Raw genomic sequence first — 18817 nt, 5'->3', positions numbered from 1 at the left:
TGGATGCCCCATCCCTGGAGATGTTCAAGGCCAGGCTGGATGGGGCTTTGAGCAACCTGGTCTAGTGGGAGGTGTCCCTGCCCATGGCAGGGGGGTTGGAACTCGATGGTCTTCAAGGTCCCTTCCAACTCTAACCATTCTGTGATTCTATAATTTGTTGTCTTAAACACAACCGTAGTTCATTTATGGATTTTTGAATACTGATTTCCACTATGCTGACACAATAAAATTCTGCTCCCCAAAGGCAGAATATTTGGGTTGAGGTATCAGTGGTTTTAACTTCAGCTGGTGGCAATAATAAAACCCACAATGTCTGTGCCACATTAAATCACTTACATTCCTAGAATGTTCCTGTGTGATCCTATCTGGTCCTCCCATTTCTGATCTGGTTTTGCTGAAATAATGTAGAGAATTGCTAATATTTGTCAAGCTCCATTTCAGTCTGAAAACCATTTTAATTATATGAACATCTTCCCTGTATACATATATATACATACATATATGGAAACATTTTAAAAAGTGACAATATGTAATATAATATATATGTCCCTTAAAATGTGTTTATATATGTTTTCATTTGGGTACTTACCCTAAGAAACGCATCTAAGGCCCCATTCTCCATGTATTCTATTACAATCATGACTGGTTTCCCTGAAAGCAAAGAAGACAGATTTTGTTTGAGAAACTGTAACACAAATGGAGTGCCTTTTTTTGATAAAACACATGTTATTGCTTTGAAGGACTGAATCATTGAGACAGCGAACATTTCTGAGGCCTCCAGCACTGTTACTGAGCTCTAATAAGTTCTTAAATGCCTGCATGGAACGTGGTCATGATTCACAAAATTAAACCATACAAATCAAAATGTCAGTGTGTTCTCCTAACTCCTGCTGTGTGAACAGGACTCTGGAATAATGACACTTCAGATAATATGAAAGGACATAAGAAACCTTATCTCTCCGCATGGTCTTTGAGGCTAAATGAAACTAGAAAAATAATATATTTCAAAGTACTTCATCTTTTAATCATGCGTGCATCTTAATTTTTTTCCTCAGGTTGTAGCATAAAGTAAGTATTGTTTTAGTTAGTTACGCATCGGGGAAAATCCATTAGGAGCGTGCAGCCTGTTTATAATTTGAATCTTTGACCATGAATAAGCTAAAGTAATTTCTGCTATTATGTTGTTATTTGACTGACAGCTCGAGCCGCCGCTTACCTCTGGTAACCACCCCTTCCAAGTGAACAACATTGGGGTGGTCAAACTGGCCCATGATGCTGGCTTCGCAGAGGAAATCTCTCCTTTGCTTTTCGGTGTAGCCAACTTTCAGCGTTTTTATGGCTACGGCAACGTCTCTCTTGCCAGGGAGCTTTAGGCGCCCACTGCACACCTCACCAAACTCTCCTAAAAGGAAGTAGATCAATCCGGAATTATTCCAGCTCTAATATCAATATTCTTTTTAGGCCTTGATTCAACTAGCCCCCTAAGTGTGTGTTTAAATTTAACATGTGCATTTTCATATTTTAAATGGATTACTTAGGAACACAAAGACAGGCACGTACTTTAAATGAATTGCTGACTGCGTACTTTATGGAGTAAACACTTCACATGAAGTGATTCTACAGGACTGTTATTTGAATCTTTTAAAAGACTTGTTAATAATTTCTTACACTTTTTCATAAATAAGAAATAAATATGAAGTAGCTTTCATAAGAAAATACTATTACAGAAATAATAATACTATTTCTAAACGCAAATGTCACTCTGTTCTACAGGGCTCCTTGCTATCTTTAGATCCAGTGGGTTTTTTCCTTTCAAAAGGCAGCTCTTTCAGAGTTGCTTTTAATTTAGCATCGTTATTGTGTTAAATGAAGCACTACATTATTACCTTCAAGCAGCATAATTTACTTTGCAGATTATGAAATGAAAGGTGTGACTTATAATAATTTTGTTACATTAAACAAACACAAGCAAATGTTGGAAGTTTGTAAAAGGCTTCTAAACTGAGACAACTGGAAGTTGAAGAAGCGTGTGAAAAAAATGGCAAAATAGCCAGCAAGAATACCAAAAAAAAAGCCTCAGAAACAATTATTTGGGAGAGAAGTAACTGGACTCCATTGGACAAGAAAGAGGATGGAAGCATGTGAGATGTGGAACAGAATGGCAAAACATCTCCCTCACTATTATTGAGATTGTGAAAGATGCAAGGACTGTCCCTTGCCTCACAGCCATGTCAGCAGAAGAGAGAAAGAGAGAGCTGTTATTCTGTAGCCAGGAAGAAAAATCTCTTGGGATATATAGGAGAAAAGGGTAGTAACATGTCTGGTACTGAATAAAGGGGAACGTCTCTAAAATGAGACAGATTCATTGCAAAAATATTTAATAATCTGATACTTTGCAAATTTATCTGGAGTATGGGAGATATAGATCCAGGTCCCTCCTCCAAATCAAATCAAATCTGAAATTTATCTGCCGCATACCTGTGGAGTGCTTAACATTCAGCTATTGAGTATACACAAATATGCAGACACACCTACATCCAAGACATGTTTTGGGGAGAGTGCTGAAGAAAAGGATTGAATTCAGAAAGACACAAAGAGTTTGAATAGAGAATCCCTCTGGGACATATACTGAGGTCCTGAGAAACCTGGTGGGGTCAGGACCTAAGTGCACATACACCCTGGCAAGGCGTCTGGCTGGCGGTGGAGACAGGTATGCTTGGAAATGGGGCTGAATGCCTGAAGAGGTAGATGCTGAAGTTTCCTAATGGATGAGTTCTGAGAAATCTTTAGGAGACTGTCACCTTTCCAACACTACTGTTCTCGGGTCACCCCAATAGCAGAGGTTAGAGAAGGAAATAAGCAGTACGTGGGCCTCGGCTTCACAGTTCTCCAGTCAGAAGCAGAGAACTTTGACCAGATCTTGTTTGGGCAAATCTCCACTCAGCACGACTCATTTTACCAGTCTCACAGAAGATGACTGCATACTGAATCAAATTCCTCTTGCCCCTGTTCTGTGCTAGCTGAATGAAAGCTAGCTCCAACCAGCTCTTTATACCTCTGCTAACACCATGCTGTACCTGAGCTAATTGGCCAGACCGAGTACAACTGTTCCAGCCTGCACAGGTGAGACATCAGCCTCAACCATCCTTGGGCACCAGAGTCATGGTCTGAATATCCATGCCACAGCTATGAACACCTCGAGGCAGGGCCATACATAACAACTGGCTGTTCATGCCCTTACCTTGGTGCCTTAACCTCCCTCCTGCACTTCATTAGCGATATGGATGACTACTAATGAATTCACCACTCACCTCACTCACGGCTCCTAGCCACAAGAATTTACTAAAGGATAACAATTTTCTCTAGCGGTACCTTACAGAATTGGTTTTGTTCCATGCTGAAAAAAAGACACGAGTAATAAGTGTGTGTATGTGATACTTAGAGCCAGGTAATTAGGATACTTGGCAACGGAGACGCTAAGGTTTAACTCCTTTCCAGCTCCCTGTGATCTGATTTTGATTGATTTCCAAAAGCAGATCACTCGCACTCAGGCAAACCAGAAACTTGAACTTGTGTGCTATGCGTTTCAGGCCAGGATGCTGGCCAGTGAACTACTTCTATTCCCAAGAAAATAGTATATTCAGCTGAAATGATGCCCAGAAAGGATCCAGAAAATACAACAACAAGAGTGGGAACACTGCACAGCCGCACAGCCACTAGCTCAGCATGTCAACAAGGAAGAGGCATAAACAAAAGATATGTGGTATGAGCAAGGCCTCAACATGGTGGACGCCATATTCCGTATCTGACAGGTGGCCGCAGCGGGATGGTAATGAAAATGTTGGCAAGGAAAGCACATATCCCTCATGTAAATTGAGCACAAGCATACTTGCACCCTGTTTGTCTGAGAGAGACGTGGCACTACTCAATAGCTGAGGCAGCCAGCACTGCTGATGTGTATTGAGACTGCTAAGTGGCTTATCTGGTGCTCTCACTAGTAGAAAGTCTGTATTCTTCTTTAACATATGAGTTTTAGCTGGTTCTTTGGGTCTTTAACATTCTGTTGTTCCTGGACTGCATTTCGTTTCACTCCTATTTGCTGTCCACATCAACAGGTTAAAGGCATAGCTAAACCCTCTACACAATATGCTTTTTGCTATAGCACTTCTAATTAACTTTCTGCAGAAGGACTACTAGCACACGTTCGGTTTTTTTGCTATCAGTTATACTCATTAAAATCAAGAATAAATTCATCTGCAGTCAACAAGACTAACATTCTGGAATTAGTCTGTCATAACAGTGAAAATACATTTTAAACTGTGTACTCTGCAGCTGAAGCATTTTCAGCATTTTGCTCAGAAGGCATTGGCAAAGTCCAACTGAATATGTCTGTGCTCTGAATTGTTGCTATGCTGATAGTTTTTTTAACTCAAAGCAAAAGATAAAGCTCAGTAATTTTTCTATGCTAATCTTGAATTTAAATCTTGTATATTGTGTATTTAGTAGAAGAGATGCTGCCATTCCAGCATCTCAAAAATTACTAGTTAGCGAGGGCTGGATTCTTATTCTCTTACTCATCTGAAAGAATAATTTGCTCAGCGGTGTTTTTAATTTCAATGCTACTACTCCTTGATTAAGACATGATTCAACATGAGTGAGGTTACTTTAAAGAGGCATTGTGATTTTTAAGTGTAAAGATTTTTTTACAGGTAAACCAGCTTATTTTAGAGAAACTTCTTTTTTTAAATACCACAGCATGTAATTTACAGTGCAAGTCAAACTACAGGGTGATTTTAAAAGTATTCTACTAATACTTTTATAAAACAACAGGAAAGCAAAAGAACATTTCCTCCAGGAATCCAAAGTATTTGATATTTTTCTTACCCACGGAAACTTAATTTCACTACACGGAGTAGTGCAATAAAAATGTCACATATCTTATTAATGCAAACAAATGAAACTGCCTTTTTAGAGCATGAACACCATGGCTTAAGTAGGTGGTAGACAGTTCAAGAGGAAGAAAAGCAATGTAATGCTGGTGCAATTACAATCAGTCATGAGAAGTTAAACAATAACTTTTTGTCTTCATAAAATATCAAAAAGAAAAATGGTTGAGCAAAAAACAGCCTTAGGGAAGATTTTGTTATACAGAAACAAGACCTTCCTAGTCTCTATTTAAGATTTTGTGCTGCAGCCAGTTTTTCTTACTCACATGAACAAAAATTCAGAGGTCAAAAAGCCCTCTTGCTAAAGGAGAGCGAGCAGAATTTGCACTCGTGCCTAACGCCTTCACTCCGACAGTAAATAATAGGCAGCAAAACTGCCCCTCTCCCCCCAGTCACGTTTTTAACAGCAGATACAGAATTTGAAACCCACAAGCTTTTAATGTCAAACAAGACTCTTCGTTTCCTTATTTATTTGGGTTCTCTGTTGTTCCCCCCTCCCCCTGACCCACCCCCTCCGCCATTTGTTTTTTACGTTTTAGAAGCCAGTGCAGCTTCATTGCTCTTAACCACCCTGGCAAATGCAAAAATTCTTCTGTACTTGAGGTATAATTATTTGCCTGTCATTATGATGTATGAGTTTCGATCCCGGCTAAATGGAACAGTTGAATGAGGAAGCCACGGCAGCCTTACCTGCACCAATCACACGCTCAATTTTAATACAAGAGGCATCTAGCTCCTTGGCGAATTGATGGACAGCTCTATTTGGGTCCTCGTAGGTTTCAGGGTCAATGTAGGTTTTGGTGCCTGGAAATTTAACTGTAATGATGTAAGAAAGCATGACTGTGATGAAGCAAAGGCACTTATTGTGCAGTCAGCCCAGGAATTTCATTATGCAGAGTGCTCCTTGGAAGACTGAACCTGCTTCCACGCTGCCTGAGTCAGAGCCCTTCTGAGAGGCAACTTTAGTTTTAGGCATCATCTGCAAACGTGCTGACACAAGTACACAATCCCACCTCTAAAAATGACTAACATTAGCATCTGCATCTCCACCTTGAAGTGAAAGAAGTAATAAATATTAAATAGTGCTCAATGGAATAAAATGCAAGGGTTGAGTGGGAATAAAATTAAAGCAGGGGAAGGGGGAAAAGACCAGCAGAGGAGGTGAAACTTTCATTTCTGTGTAAGGACAACTTATCTTCTTTTCCTAGGTTGCATAAACAGCATTTCTTTATGTTACATCTGTATACTAGTGGAATTAGAAAGGCTCCTCCACCTACTTTAATTTGCTTAAACTACTGAATATAATATTATTTACAGACTGTGGCAATAGCCAAACTAAACTATTCACAGCACTTAGAATTGATATCCTTAGGTATGTTTCTTGCACCAGGATATGAGTGTGAGAAACACTTGTAGAAAGGCATAGGAAGGGAGAGTGGGCTCTGTGACACAATTATTCCTTCTCTCGAGCACCTTAGTGAATAATATGCAGCAATTTCAGTTTTGCTCCCTCTTTCTCCAGTACAGCACTTAGTGCAGCTCTGGCCGTGTCGCTCTCTGGCCAGAACGTAGGTTTTTTACCCTTGGCTTGCTGCAGATGCAGGAAAATTACTTTTTGTTCTACTGGTGAAAGTAGAGCAACCCAGGAAATCTATTAATCAAGCATTTTTTTATGAAATAAATTCAGCTTACAAAGATTACAGTCCTGAGCTTTAATTAAATCAGTGAATTAGAACTCAATGTGAAAATGCAAGACTGTTCCTCTGCTAATTGATATACTGATATACAAGAATAGGATCAAAAGTCAATACAAAACATACATAATTATGGTTGCTTTGTAATCTTATAATTGAACATAAAATATTTTAAATTTGAAAATACATTGAAAAATAGCTTAGTAATAATGTGTATTTATGCTGCAGATGGTATTACTGACTGAAAAAACTTCAAACCTTCATAAGAAGGGAAAAGCTAGAGAAATTGTTTGAGTAATCTAATGAATTTAGAGCCAGAGAAATTATTTGAAGTGTTGCCCAGATGTTATCATCTGCCACATTACGTATTTAAATAGGTGTTCTTCCAATTGTATTGATAATGCCACAAATTTTTAAGATGACAAATATTTATTTCTTAAACCCCAAAATGACTAGAGCAAATGAGAAGAAAGCAATAGCTTAACCTTCCATAATATTGCTTTTAGGCAGGGAGACAGAAAAGGAACTATCCTCTTGTGTTTGTGATAAGGGGCCTGGATTGGAGGTAACCTTGTGAATCTCAAGTGGCCCTCTGATGGTTCGTTATTCAAGCTGTCATAAAACATTTTGACAGGCCAAGGCTATCCTGGCATACCAACATGAAATAATGCTGGCCTAGATTTGAAGACATTGTTAGAAGAAAATGCTAGGAGGAAACCAAATATAAATCTGAATTGCTTGACTAAACTCCTCCATTGTACTTGTATCTTCAAGTGTAGCACTTGAGGTCACAGATGGTTGAGGAGGACTGAAATGAAATATATGATATTCTATTAAATACAGTGCTTTAAAACCTGCTTTAAGAAAAATGGTTACTTGAAAGCTTTTGTGATAAGTAAGTTTTTGAAAATCCAATCTGGTACCTTAGCACAGCATAAGGTTGCCTAGATGTTATGGACCAGAAGGACAACAAACTTGTGTTTACTACTCTGTGACCAAACTGGTGACCACAGGACTGGGTTCCATCTTATCCTGTACATGGTTACCAAATAATTTTAAACACTAGACCTTCAATCAACAGAAGATGAAAAGCTAGCTTGGCAAACAGTGACTTATATTTTGTGCTATGATTTTAGAAAGACTGTGTATGCTAACTGTTCTGAGTGATTTGCTGGATAACCAGATTTCTTGAAAGTAAAATGAGGGAAATGAACACTTATAAAGTCTCACCATTTCTGGATCAACTATTAATCATTAAGTAGAGGCTTTCATATTAATTCATTTACACTTTCACGGAAACAAAAAAATGTCACAGATAATGGAGATGAGGAAAGGAATTATTTAGCTAGCAAATTCCTTTTGTTTATATACTGAAATACAAAAATCTGTAGTTGATCTTTTCCTTCGAGGACATAATATGGATTTTAACAGTGAAAGCAGCAGCTCTTCTGAAGACATGAAAAGCTTATAATGCATCTATGAGAGGCAAATTTCAAATCCATCACTCCCAGAATAGAAACATTTAAGTAACATCAGATTTTTGATGAATTCTTTAAAATCAGCTGCACTGCAAAGTGCATGATACATAATTCTTACCCCATTATTATTTTCCACCTTTCTTGCACAGATTATGAATTGATTGACTAGAGCTGCAATAATGTCACTACCTCATTTAATACTCACTGCATTTAGGTAGCAACACACCCAAACTCAGGGAGCATGAACAAATACCAGCTGATCTGATTTTTTTCAGAGCAGAACGGTGAAACAGAAACCTTGATCTGAATTTGAATGGAGCTTTGGCTAGAACTACTCATTTAAGGAGGCAGGCATTGAGAAGATGCTACAATTTTGTGACTAGTGGCTACTTCTTTACCCCCATGAGATTACATTCTGATAACTGCTCATTATTTTAACATATGTAAAATAATATGAATCATATTGCTTTCATTAAAAAAAAGTGATGGATTTATGCTACACCTACACAATTACCAGTAAATGGCAAGTTCTACTGATATGAGAGTTATCAGGTATGGGAGAAGACTGGGAACCCAGGAGTTGTTCTGTGGCAGAATTTATATTCAGCTTAATTCCATTATGTAATTTTGCAGTTTTAGATGCTCAAAAATCTTTTTGCAACTTAGTTTTACCATACTTCCTGTGTTAGTGACTGATTCTAAAAGTGAAAACGTTTTTAATCACTCATGGCAAAATGATATTACAACTGAAATGAGAAAGGGCTAAAAGAAGAAAGTTTTTTTAAACAATATTTTAATTAAACTGAAATTATTTTTGCATCAGTCTTCCTCTCCCCCTTAATTTTTAATTGTCATCAACCAAAGAAAGATGTATTTCCTTGAATTTTCCCAGTGTTCCAGCATAAGTTCATACAGTGTGATTTTTAACAGGAGAGGCTTTAGGTGCTATTCCTCGCCAGGCAAATGGTTCTAGAACACAGAACAGTAACGAAGTAGCTGACCTTTCCTTTCATATTAAATATTCTGTTTTTAAGGACATTATGTTTTGTAAATATTGATGCCATGGTATTCACAGTAGCAGAAAACAGCTTCTGAGCAGAACAGCTTCATTGTTAGGGTGATGCAGTGACCCATACTTCTTAATCTGAAATTTGCCTGAGGTAAAGATCATCCAGTCACTTAGCCAAAGGTCTCTCAAATACTGCACCTCAGAGGGATCGTTAGGACAGTGTGAAACATGTATTCAAAGCAACCAAAAGAAAAAAAATGCAGAATGAAAACAACAGTATATCATACACACGTATAGAAATAAAACTGTCTGTGTGAGCAATGTTGACTTTAATCTGCATTCTTTTTGCATAGGTCACATTTTTACAGTGCTTAACTTCCTGCTTGCTATTTGCACAGCATTTTTAAATTTCTTACAGCTTTGTCTTTCATGGCTTGTTGTTTTAATATTGTTTACACTATTGCAGTTGGGAATTTTTGAAAGGAGGGGAAAAAAAAGCAAAACACTTACAATGAAAGTAAAGTTCTTCATCCCCTTCTTGATCAGCTTTGCTATAGCCACAATGCCTGAAAACAAAGACTCCAATTTTACTGGTAAATAATAATTTACTTCCTCACATCTAAAGTCCTGACATCAGCTTTGTAGGCTGGGATTTTCAGACACTGAGCACCTAATTCCTGTAGGCCCTTTGAAAGTTTCAGCTATAATTCTCTTGACAGCAGAGTTTTAAATAAATCATGAACAGTTGCAATCAAAAGGCTTTTGTATCAAATACCAGTTGGGACAGGTCCTAAAGAGAAAATTCTAGTTCTGGTGAAAAGCTTCTACGGATAAAACAGAGGATTAAAGAACTTGAAAGTAGAACACTGTTTTACATGGGGGATATTCTTAAACTTACTGCTGTGCCTCTTTTTCTTGAATGTAAAGTCATTTAAAGGCTGATCAGATAAAGTGTCAGACTTCCCCATGTGAGAAAACTGAACAGAAAGAGGGACTTTGAGGAGTACAGGTAAAGAACCTGCTAGGGGTTCCTTTTACAGCACATTTACATAGGACAAAAAGAACATCTTGATTTGAGTATGTCTCGCCAAAGTCAAAGGAAAAGCTGAATAATTGATAACAGGATTTAAATGAAAATTCTCCTTACTAAAAATGACTTCTGTTTCAGTTTTGCAAATTAATATCCTAGATTATACTGTTTCTCAAGAGTTCACAAGAGTGGGGCCAGATAAGTTTTTGCCAAAGCAAGGTGCAATACCTTCGCCCGATGATGAATCCAAACACCATGAAGACCAGAATGATGGTTCCTGCCACAGCAACCACAGCTATGATAATAACGGGATTCTGTTCACTGGAAACAGCCGTGGCTACAAACAGAGATTAGAGAAATTAGTTCAAAATTATTCCTTACATAGGAACTGAAAAAACTAAGTCAGTCATCATGAATTGCAGACTCTTAGTTTACCTTTGCCTGAAACTATTGCATTGATAAAATTTGTCTAAAGAACGGCCATCCACTGCCCTTCATCATCACTGGTGACAATAACTGTCCTCAGGGAATAAAAAGGAGCTATGTTGGAACTGACTTGGTCCAAGTGACACAGCCATTAGTTGAAAGCCAGCACCAGCCACTCCCAGTCCTTCCTACTGGTGTGCTACCTTCTGTTTGGCTCAGTGGTTTGCTCCTTTTTAAAAGGGAACACTTGGATATCCCTGTAAGTGGGGACAGCAGGTGAATAAACCCTGAAGAGCTCTGCTTCTGGCCTTCCCTCTAAAACTGTTGATATGACTTTGATGGTACCCAAGGAAATAGTGTCTTAACTATAAGAGGAATGTTAGAGATGAAACACTACCTATTTACACAGGCTTCCTAGTTAGCATATTTCTATCTCTTACTGCTATTAATCATTGTAAATTGCTATTATTACTTATAATTTGTTTCTGCTGGCAACGAAAAGGTAGTTCCACATATACAAAATGGAATTCTCCACGCTTCAGAGAATTTACATGCTAAAATATCCACACATTATTGCCCTTTTTATTCAGATATGCCAATGCTATTAATATATGCAAATGTATGCATGTCACATTAATATAAACTGAGGTTGTAAATACTTAGCCCAGGAAACCTCAAGGTTTGTTAAATACATTGCTTACCCAGCATCTAATGAGGGTGGCCATGTACTCACTTAGTCACATTAAATGAGCACAACTCTGCTGAACTCTATGGAGCTATGCTGGTTTGTAACAGTGAGGATCTGGCCCAAAAAACTGAGAATAAGGGAGGAGACATCAGGCAGTGATGCTGATCAAGGGACTGTAAAAGTGTGAGTCATCTGGAAGCAGCAGAGAAATAAAAGAGAAGAAACGAAACCCAAAAAACAAAGGACACCCAACTGATAGCTGATTAACTAAATTGTAGATGGTATGTTAATGTGGTTAACTGCCAGCAGCAGTAACTGAACAGGAGTGTCTACACGAGGATTTTATGAATTCCACAGAATCAGGTTCCTGTTGTAGACTTCACAGGTTCCCATAGAAACAAATAAACCAGTCTTTTCTTTGCTCTGTCTTGGGAGAAGTGAGCCAATCAACATGATTTATTTTGTCACTGACACTGACCTGTACCAACTGCTTCCTCCCCAAAATAACAACCCCCTTTTTATACAACACAGATATAGAATAATCTACACTGGAGGAAATTCCCTCCTACCCTCTTCCAAGTTTTTTTCCCAAAGAAGTTTTATAATTCTTCTATGTTCTGTCTAGTGCAAGGAAGATCACATTATTCATAGTAGTCTTTAACTGAAAAGAACAAATGCTTATCTCTGAATAACTATAACTTTCTGAGATACCCAGGTCAGCAGGATGCTACTGCAGGCCTGCACATACCCCACTTGTAGAATTTTTAGGAAATCAGTGGTGACTACCTCATGCATTAAATAATATCTCAGGCATAAGTAATACAACTCAGTTCCTGTAATATCAGCAGGCCATCAAAGCAGACAATCCTAAGCATGGGAATGTAAAATTTATGTAAAATACAGCATTTCCTAAAACTCTTCCCTCTTTGAACTTCAGTGCAAATCTCACTTGGAAGTTAAGAGGAGGCAGCATCCTGTCACAACAGCCAGGGTGCAAAGCTGCATCCATCTAACAGAGTTTGGAAAAATACCCAGCCCAGGCTGTTGCCTAATCTAGCAGCCAAATGGAATGCATAGAGGTTGGCATATGTGAGTGGGTTGGTCTGCATAAGTGCCTCACAGATTTTGGGTACTGGCACATCCTGGAAGCAGGCCGAGGATGTAATCTGGGCTCTGGGAAATGCTGGGTGCATGGTACACTGGGCAACTGGTAAGACAGGTGATGTGTGATGCATTTATACATCTTCTAGAATAAAAGGAAAAAGAGGTCTGATTGTGGGCATGGTCTGGTGTGATTTCAGTGCCAGCGGCGTAAGACATCTGCCCCCATTCAGGTACTCTGTGCTGCTGCTCCCTTCTTTGTGAGGAACTCAGTCTGTTAGTGTAAGTGTGATTCAGAAACCAGCTTCTGGAATGATCAGAGAGTTTGGCAGAAATAAAGATGCTAGATTGTGCTTAGAAGAATGATTTTGGGGCGCAGATGATCCTTTCAGGAGGTGGCATGGTTACCTGCTACTGGTGCTGTCACAATGTTGATGGCAGGGAACCTCCACCAAGACAGGGAAGTCTGCTCTGAACCTCTACTTAAGCTGTGCACAGACTCAGAGGGCAAGGCAGGGATCAGGGACTTGGGCAATCAGCTACAGGTGACACCTAATCTGATATTATGATATTTACATTTCAAATTGAATGAGGCAACATTTAATTTAAAGGAGTCAAAGCCGCCTTTTAAGTACATGGTTGGAGGGGTGGGGAATGGATATCCAGATTCCCCGGAGGATTTTAAGAAGGAGATCAGCTGGAAAAGCTGTGCTGCTCCTGCCACAACATTTTCTCACGCAGGCAACTTGAAATGTATGATTTGCAGAAAAGAATTCGTGATGAAGTCCACTGTGAAAGTTTTAATGATAAATCGGATTCATGTAGGCCAAACATCACTTTTGTAAATATTACTCTTTGTGTCTTCTATAAAAATTTGTAGTAGTGTTATTTTGATCATTAAGAATAAATTTTATATTTGCGTATTACTTTAATCTTTCTTCATTTACACTGACTTGTGACAGAATTAAAAAGCAGAGTCTTCATGCCAGGTTGTGCTGAGTCCTTTAACAACGAGAGCTGTAACGAGTGTAAATCTTTCAATTACAAAAAGCACAGGACCCTCTGTAGATCCACTGGCTACAAGTCATTTAACGTAACTTTTAAATACTTCAGTCAATCAAATGATAAAATTACCACTTAAGTGCTATTCTATGGATTTATATTTTCTTCCTTGAGGGACTTCTGTTTCTAATAACCAGCAATGATTCCAACAAAAAAAATACAATTATTAAAATACTTTGATCTGTGGCAAACACAGCATAGAATAGAAATATCTTGCCTTATAAAGCATTCTTCATACTTCATAAATTTGGAAGTTTTACATAAATATATATGCAATGCATGTACAATATGTGCAAATACAGATATAAAATATGCATACTTTACATATCAGAAAATATTAATATAATGATGCAGTTCCTCAAATATTGAAAAGTGGCTATGCAGTTTCTATCACAATTCAGAAACCAGAGCAAATAATACAAAAATCCACTCAGCAGCATCAACCAAAAGATGCCAATCAGTTGAAGTGCCAGAAGAAATTCAGTTAGGCAACATGACTGTGATGGTCACTATATATATATATTTTTAAACTTTTTTTTTTGTTTTCCTTACAATACTTGGACCTATTTAAAAGCTGCATTCAGAAATCTACTGGAATAATGAGAAGCCAAGGCCTCTTCACTGTATCATAATGTTGGTTTACTGCCCACCTGTACAGTGCTTCACGTAAGGTATATATCCTAAAAATGACCCAATAAAGATCTTCCTTTAAAATGTTAACAAAAGCCTAACTTGACTAGACTGCAAGTTCTGATAAAACTATAAATAAAAGAATAAAATATATAAATATATAATAAAATATGAGACAGAAATATTTTTGTGTAAAACAAATTTAGAAGAATTTAATGAAATTTACTATCTTTTTACCAACATTTTAATTATTTCTGAAAAACGTGTATGGAATGCTTATCCTCGATGGCAGTTATATTCTCTAATGTCCTGTCAAGAAAATGGAAAATATGGCCCTTTTTAAATTTTCTGTGACAAGAGAAAAATCTGCTGTGCATACTGGCCAAGTGTGTCATTGGTTTATATGCAGTTTTTCATCACCTGAGTCAGAAAAAGGGTACATGAGCATGCTCAGTGATTCATTTATTCTAGGATTTTCTAGTCTTCCATATATTTTCCAGTCAAGACTGCTTACTTCTGAAATTTTCATTGCAAATCCTGGTGGCTACCAGTATCCTTACGTTCATTATATCAAAAATACTCAGGTAATTAAGGAAGCGTTGGGAAAATATTTTGTTCTACTAATTTTATACCACTATGGACAATAAATTAGCTAATTAGCAGAAACTTATGATATATTATGACAGACTTCCAATTTGTTTTCCAGAAATCTAATCAAAAATAAAAAATTACTTCTGGCTGTACCTCAGGTTCCCATTCTGCAAAATGGGGATTCTGCTACTGACTCCTCCTAAATCAGAACTCGACGGCTGGAAAGCAAGCTATCAGACACTAATAATAATATCAGACAGCTAATAATACTAGTAATAACAGTTTATTGCTGCCATTATGATAATTACTATTTCAATTATGTCTGTTAGATATGTGGTATTATTCATTATTGATAGTTTTCATATTCTGTGTGGAACCAAGATGGAATCAAAACCTAACTACTACGTTTTACCTACAAATTGTTCAGGCAACACCTGAGTACAGTTAATAAAATGCAATAGTGTGTGTCCACACCATAGATATGCTGGATAAAGTGCAGAGAGCAGAGCTGGCATCCCTTTGAACCTGTAGGCTCTGTATTCTCAGCTCCAAATCTGGCTGACCTGCTGTCAGGCAGGTCAACCTGAAGCAAATGACCCAAAACAGTAACTAAATTTGGGTCTGCAACAGAGCGGTGAAGTGGCCAGGGACACATGCAGTTCCCGTCAATGGGCTCACAGCTGCCAGGTCTCAGAGATGGAAGAGTTTCTTTCTGAAGACCCAAAATATGGAAGATTTTCTCTAAGCATGCATGCACGTATCTACATTGGTGAGGAAAAAAAGTATCAGTGGGATTTTTAGACAAGGGCACGTGATCGGTTTCAGCATCAAGGAAAGAGCAAGCTCCCCCAAAATGTCATCCTTCTGCTGAGATGACACAGCCAGATTCTCTGGTGTACTGTACTGAGAGAGCTTGTACTTCAGCTTCATACTTTCCATTGTGAGGGTTTTTGAGAGGTTGTTTTTCCCTTACACAACTCACAACTACTTACATCAGCATTAAATAAACCTAGTATCTTTGCAGCCTCTGTTTCTTTACTAAACCAAGCTGAAACTAGCCAATGAACTCAAAAGATACTAAGGATGGACATAAAGTTTATGTACACAGCTTACAAGATGTGCACATAAAAGACCCCAACAAACCATGTTTTTTTTTTCAGGAAATCAAACGGGGAGGGGGGGAATGACCTGGGGAAGCCTCTGTGGGCTGAAATCTCTTCTCTCACCAGAAATCCTTCCTCTCACCAGTTACAGAAGAATCTAGTAGGGTTATCTACTATTACTTATTTCTCTTGTGGAGAAAAAGAAAAAGGTGTGTATTAGAATGAAAAAAAAATATTTCTTTGTGTTTCAAGGACATCAGAAGAGAAGAACTTCACATATTACAAATCTGGCTAATTATAAGAGTGTAATTCGCAGTTCTATGGTTAAACAACAAATTGAAGCTCATCCTTCAAAATACAATGCCAAAAAACCACCTTCACATAGAATTTCATTCTTTCTAGTTTTAATAATATTTCCTGTGTTTCTTTCTTTTCTTGTTTTACTTACTACTTCTACTGAAAGTGTTAATTTCCTATAAATCTAATTGTTTACCTGTGGCTTCTTCTAGTGTGGCAACATCCAGTCTGGGGCTATAATTTCCATAACCAGCAGCAGTAAAAGCACGAATTTGGAAAACATACACTGTTCCTGGCTTTAGGTTATTAATAGAAACTGAAGTGGACTTGGTTTTCACTGTTGAATAGGTCCTCTCCCTTTGATCCTGGAAACAATAAGACAAAAGATTAAATGACATTTACAGGTCAGATTTTATCATGGTTGCACATCAGCAACTGACAGCAAGCCTGGGTAGTTTGTTTTAATTTGTTGAATGCTTTTTTTCCCAACGTAAAAAATAAAGCACTCTGTGGAGTATTACAAAACACTGTCAATGCAATGAGGAGCTCTAACATAAAATTCAAATGGGATGTTCATGTTGTTATTCATAAAACATCCAGACATAAAATGATTGCTTCTCTGGCTCTGATTACATTTTGTGAAATTTGGATGAGAAAATAGCATGACCACATTTTCCCAGAGGGATCTGCGGGGTCTGAACAGTTCAAGGACAGAGAAATCTGTTTTTTCATGATCAGAACACCTTGCCTTGTTACCTTCCAACACCAATACAAAACAAAACTGCCAATGTATAACTGGCTGGATTTCGCACCATATTCTAAAGTCCTTAACTCAGTTTCCACTTAGTTTTTTTCCTTTGACTTTTAGTCTTTTCTCAGGTTTTCACTCTCTGGCTTCAAGAAGAATCCGGGGAAAGAAGCTCAGTATGACACCTCCCAAATTTGAAGCTGTAAGATTACAAACCCTATGAGTAATAATTCACTTTCAAATACTACAAAAGCTGTATCACAGATCATTACAGCATTCAAAAAGCTCTACTTATTCATCACATTTACTGATCCAGTTTATCTTTCAGCATAGATATGTGCAGCCCTGTTGATTTTCAGTGGCAGATGCAACCCTGAGTTGAAGGGCAGAAGAGATGAATTAACTAACCATCTGAATGCACCACATGACCAGAGAAGCATGAGCCGTACGAAGCAGTGCTAATGAGACGGATACAGAAGGAAGGAATAAATCTGTAACTCATTTCAATAGCACTTTACAGCTAAAAATGATGGAGAACTTTCTCCCTTCGCAGGCAGTAAAGTAGCAAAGGCTGTTGCCGAAACACAGGGTTAAACACAACATGTATGATTTCTTTTCTGAGATTCAGTAATGGCTTCTCCTGGGTCTTGCCCAGTCTGTCATTTGAGCCAGCCCGTCGGCTTGTCTAGCAACAATTTTTCATATCTTCTCCGTGAGGGTTTAAATCATCTGTAAGTGAGGACCATGGTGGAATGTATGTTGATATGTGAGAAAGAACAAGAATGCTTGAGAGATGAGAAACAAGTGTAAGAAAACTGTAAACAGTCAGGTTCGGGATTGTAAGCCACAGTGGAATTTCAGAGTTTGGGTTTTGATGCATAAATAAGATTTATTTGAATTTCCAGCAGTTCTTCCATTCAAAATAAATAAATAACAAAAGAAATAAAAATAACCTGCACTAGAAATATCCCAGAATAGGCTTTCTTGGGAGATTTCAGGCAGTTTCCATTCCAGGCCTAGCCAGAAATGAGAGGTGTAAAAAGCACTTATCAGAATATTTCAGAACCACAAAAATGTTTCTTTTATTTTGGCTTGAAGAGGAGCTGAAATTTCAGAACTCTTTTTATTTCTTTTAAAATAATGGAACAAAACTTAAGCTGCCTATCTTATTCTGAGCAAGAAGCTTATGAAGTACTTTTCAAGCCAAACAGCATTATTTTAGAAGGAAGGCATTTAAGCATTTGTGTTAAAATTGTCTCACTGAATTCAAAGTATATAGTTCAGGTTATCTGTGACTGTTCATAGGATAAGCTTCTTATTTTCTTTTATTTTATTAATTTCACTGTAATAAGTATAATTCTGATAGATCTCCTTCCATTACAAAAGAAGTTTAACATTAGATCTTGTCTTTGAAAATATAAGAAACTGGCAATGAAAATCTGCTAATCATTTAAAGTAATATGAACGTATAGAGAAAATAATAAAAGCTACATTTAAAAATTATATTTCTATGAAAAGCCTAGTATCTTCTGCATTTTTTTGTCATCTTCCAGTACCTTTTAAAGCTATTTATATAATTTTAACAGATTAGGAACTATCTGGCATATAAAAAGAAACAGATTTTTTGGTTTTTATTTCAGGTTCTGAGGGTTTTTTTGTGTGGAGAACATTTTTGTCTTTGGTAAATATGTAAACTTTTTTTTTTAAATATGTGGACTTTATTTGTGTGCAAGTGCACAAACACATGCTTGACGAATAAAAATGTCCTGCTAAAATTAATAAAATTCTTTTAAAAAATTGTTTGGCTACCTGTACATATCTGGTAAATTACCTTATAGAAGTCGTTAAAGTGAACAACTTAAACTGGGAGTTTGCATGAACAAATAAACATTTTATTCCCTTCCCAATGCATATAAAGATCTTTTGATAAGTATATTTGTGTAATTCAATACTGAAAATTAGATGTGACACTTGATATTAGATCCAATCTGGTTTGAATTTACCTAATACTACA

General features: G+C 37.4%; 1 protein-coding gene across 5 annotated transcripts in view; it reads right to left on the bottom strand.

Moving 5' to 3' along the window:
- The window catches only part of EPHA7 (EPH receptor A7), a 186345-nt gene that overhangs the window by 26099 nt on the left and 141429 nt on the right, over positions 1-18817 (bottom strand). For 3 of the 5 annotated variants that reach the window (XM_014964610.1, XM_014964613.1, XM_014964612.1), the window contains exons 7-12: positions 16252-16420; positions 10386-10494; positions 9638-9693; positions 5637-5762; positions 1217-1402; positions 590-651 (exon numbers count right to left, since the gene is read on the bottom strand). In XM_014964610.1, the coding sequence (XP_014820096.1) occupies positions 590-651; positions 1217-1402; positions 5637-5762; positions 9638-9693; positions 10386-10494; positions 16252-16420 (708 nt within the window). The remainder of the gene's footprint in view (positions 1-589; positions 652-1216; positions 1403-5636; positions 5763-9637; positions 9694-10385; positions 10495-16251; positions 16421-18817) is intronic. The other 2 variants (XM_014964609.1, XM_014964611.1) reach the window with 1 other exon arrangement.

This window comes from Calidris pugnax, unplaced genomic scaffold, assembly GCF_001431845.1.
Source record: "Calidris pugnax isolate Ruff unplaced genomic scaffold, ASM143184v1 scaffold219, whole genome shotgun sequence".
NCBI classification, from domain to species: domain Eukaryota; kingdom Metazoa; phylum Chordata; class Aves; order Charadriiformes; family Scolopacidae; genus Calidris; species Calidris pugnax.
Note: the sequence above shows the minus strand (reverse complement) of the source record. Positions and strands in the feature narration are given on the sequence as shown.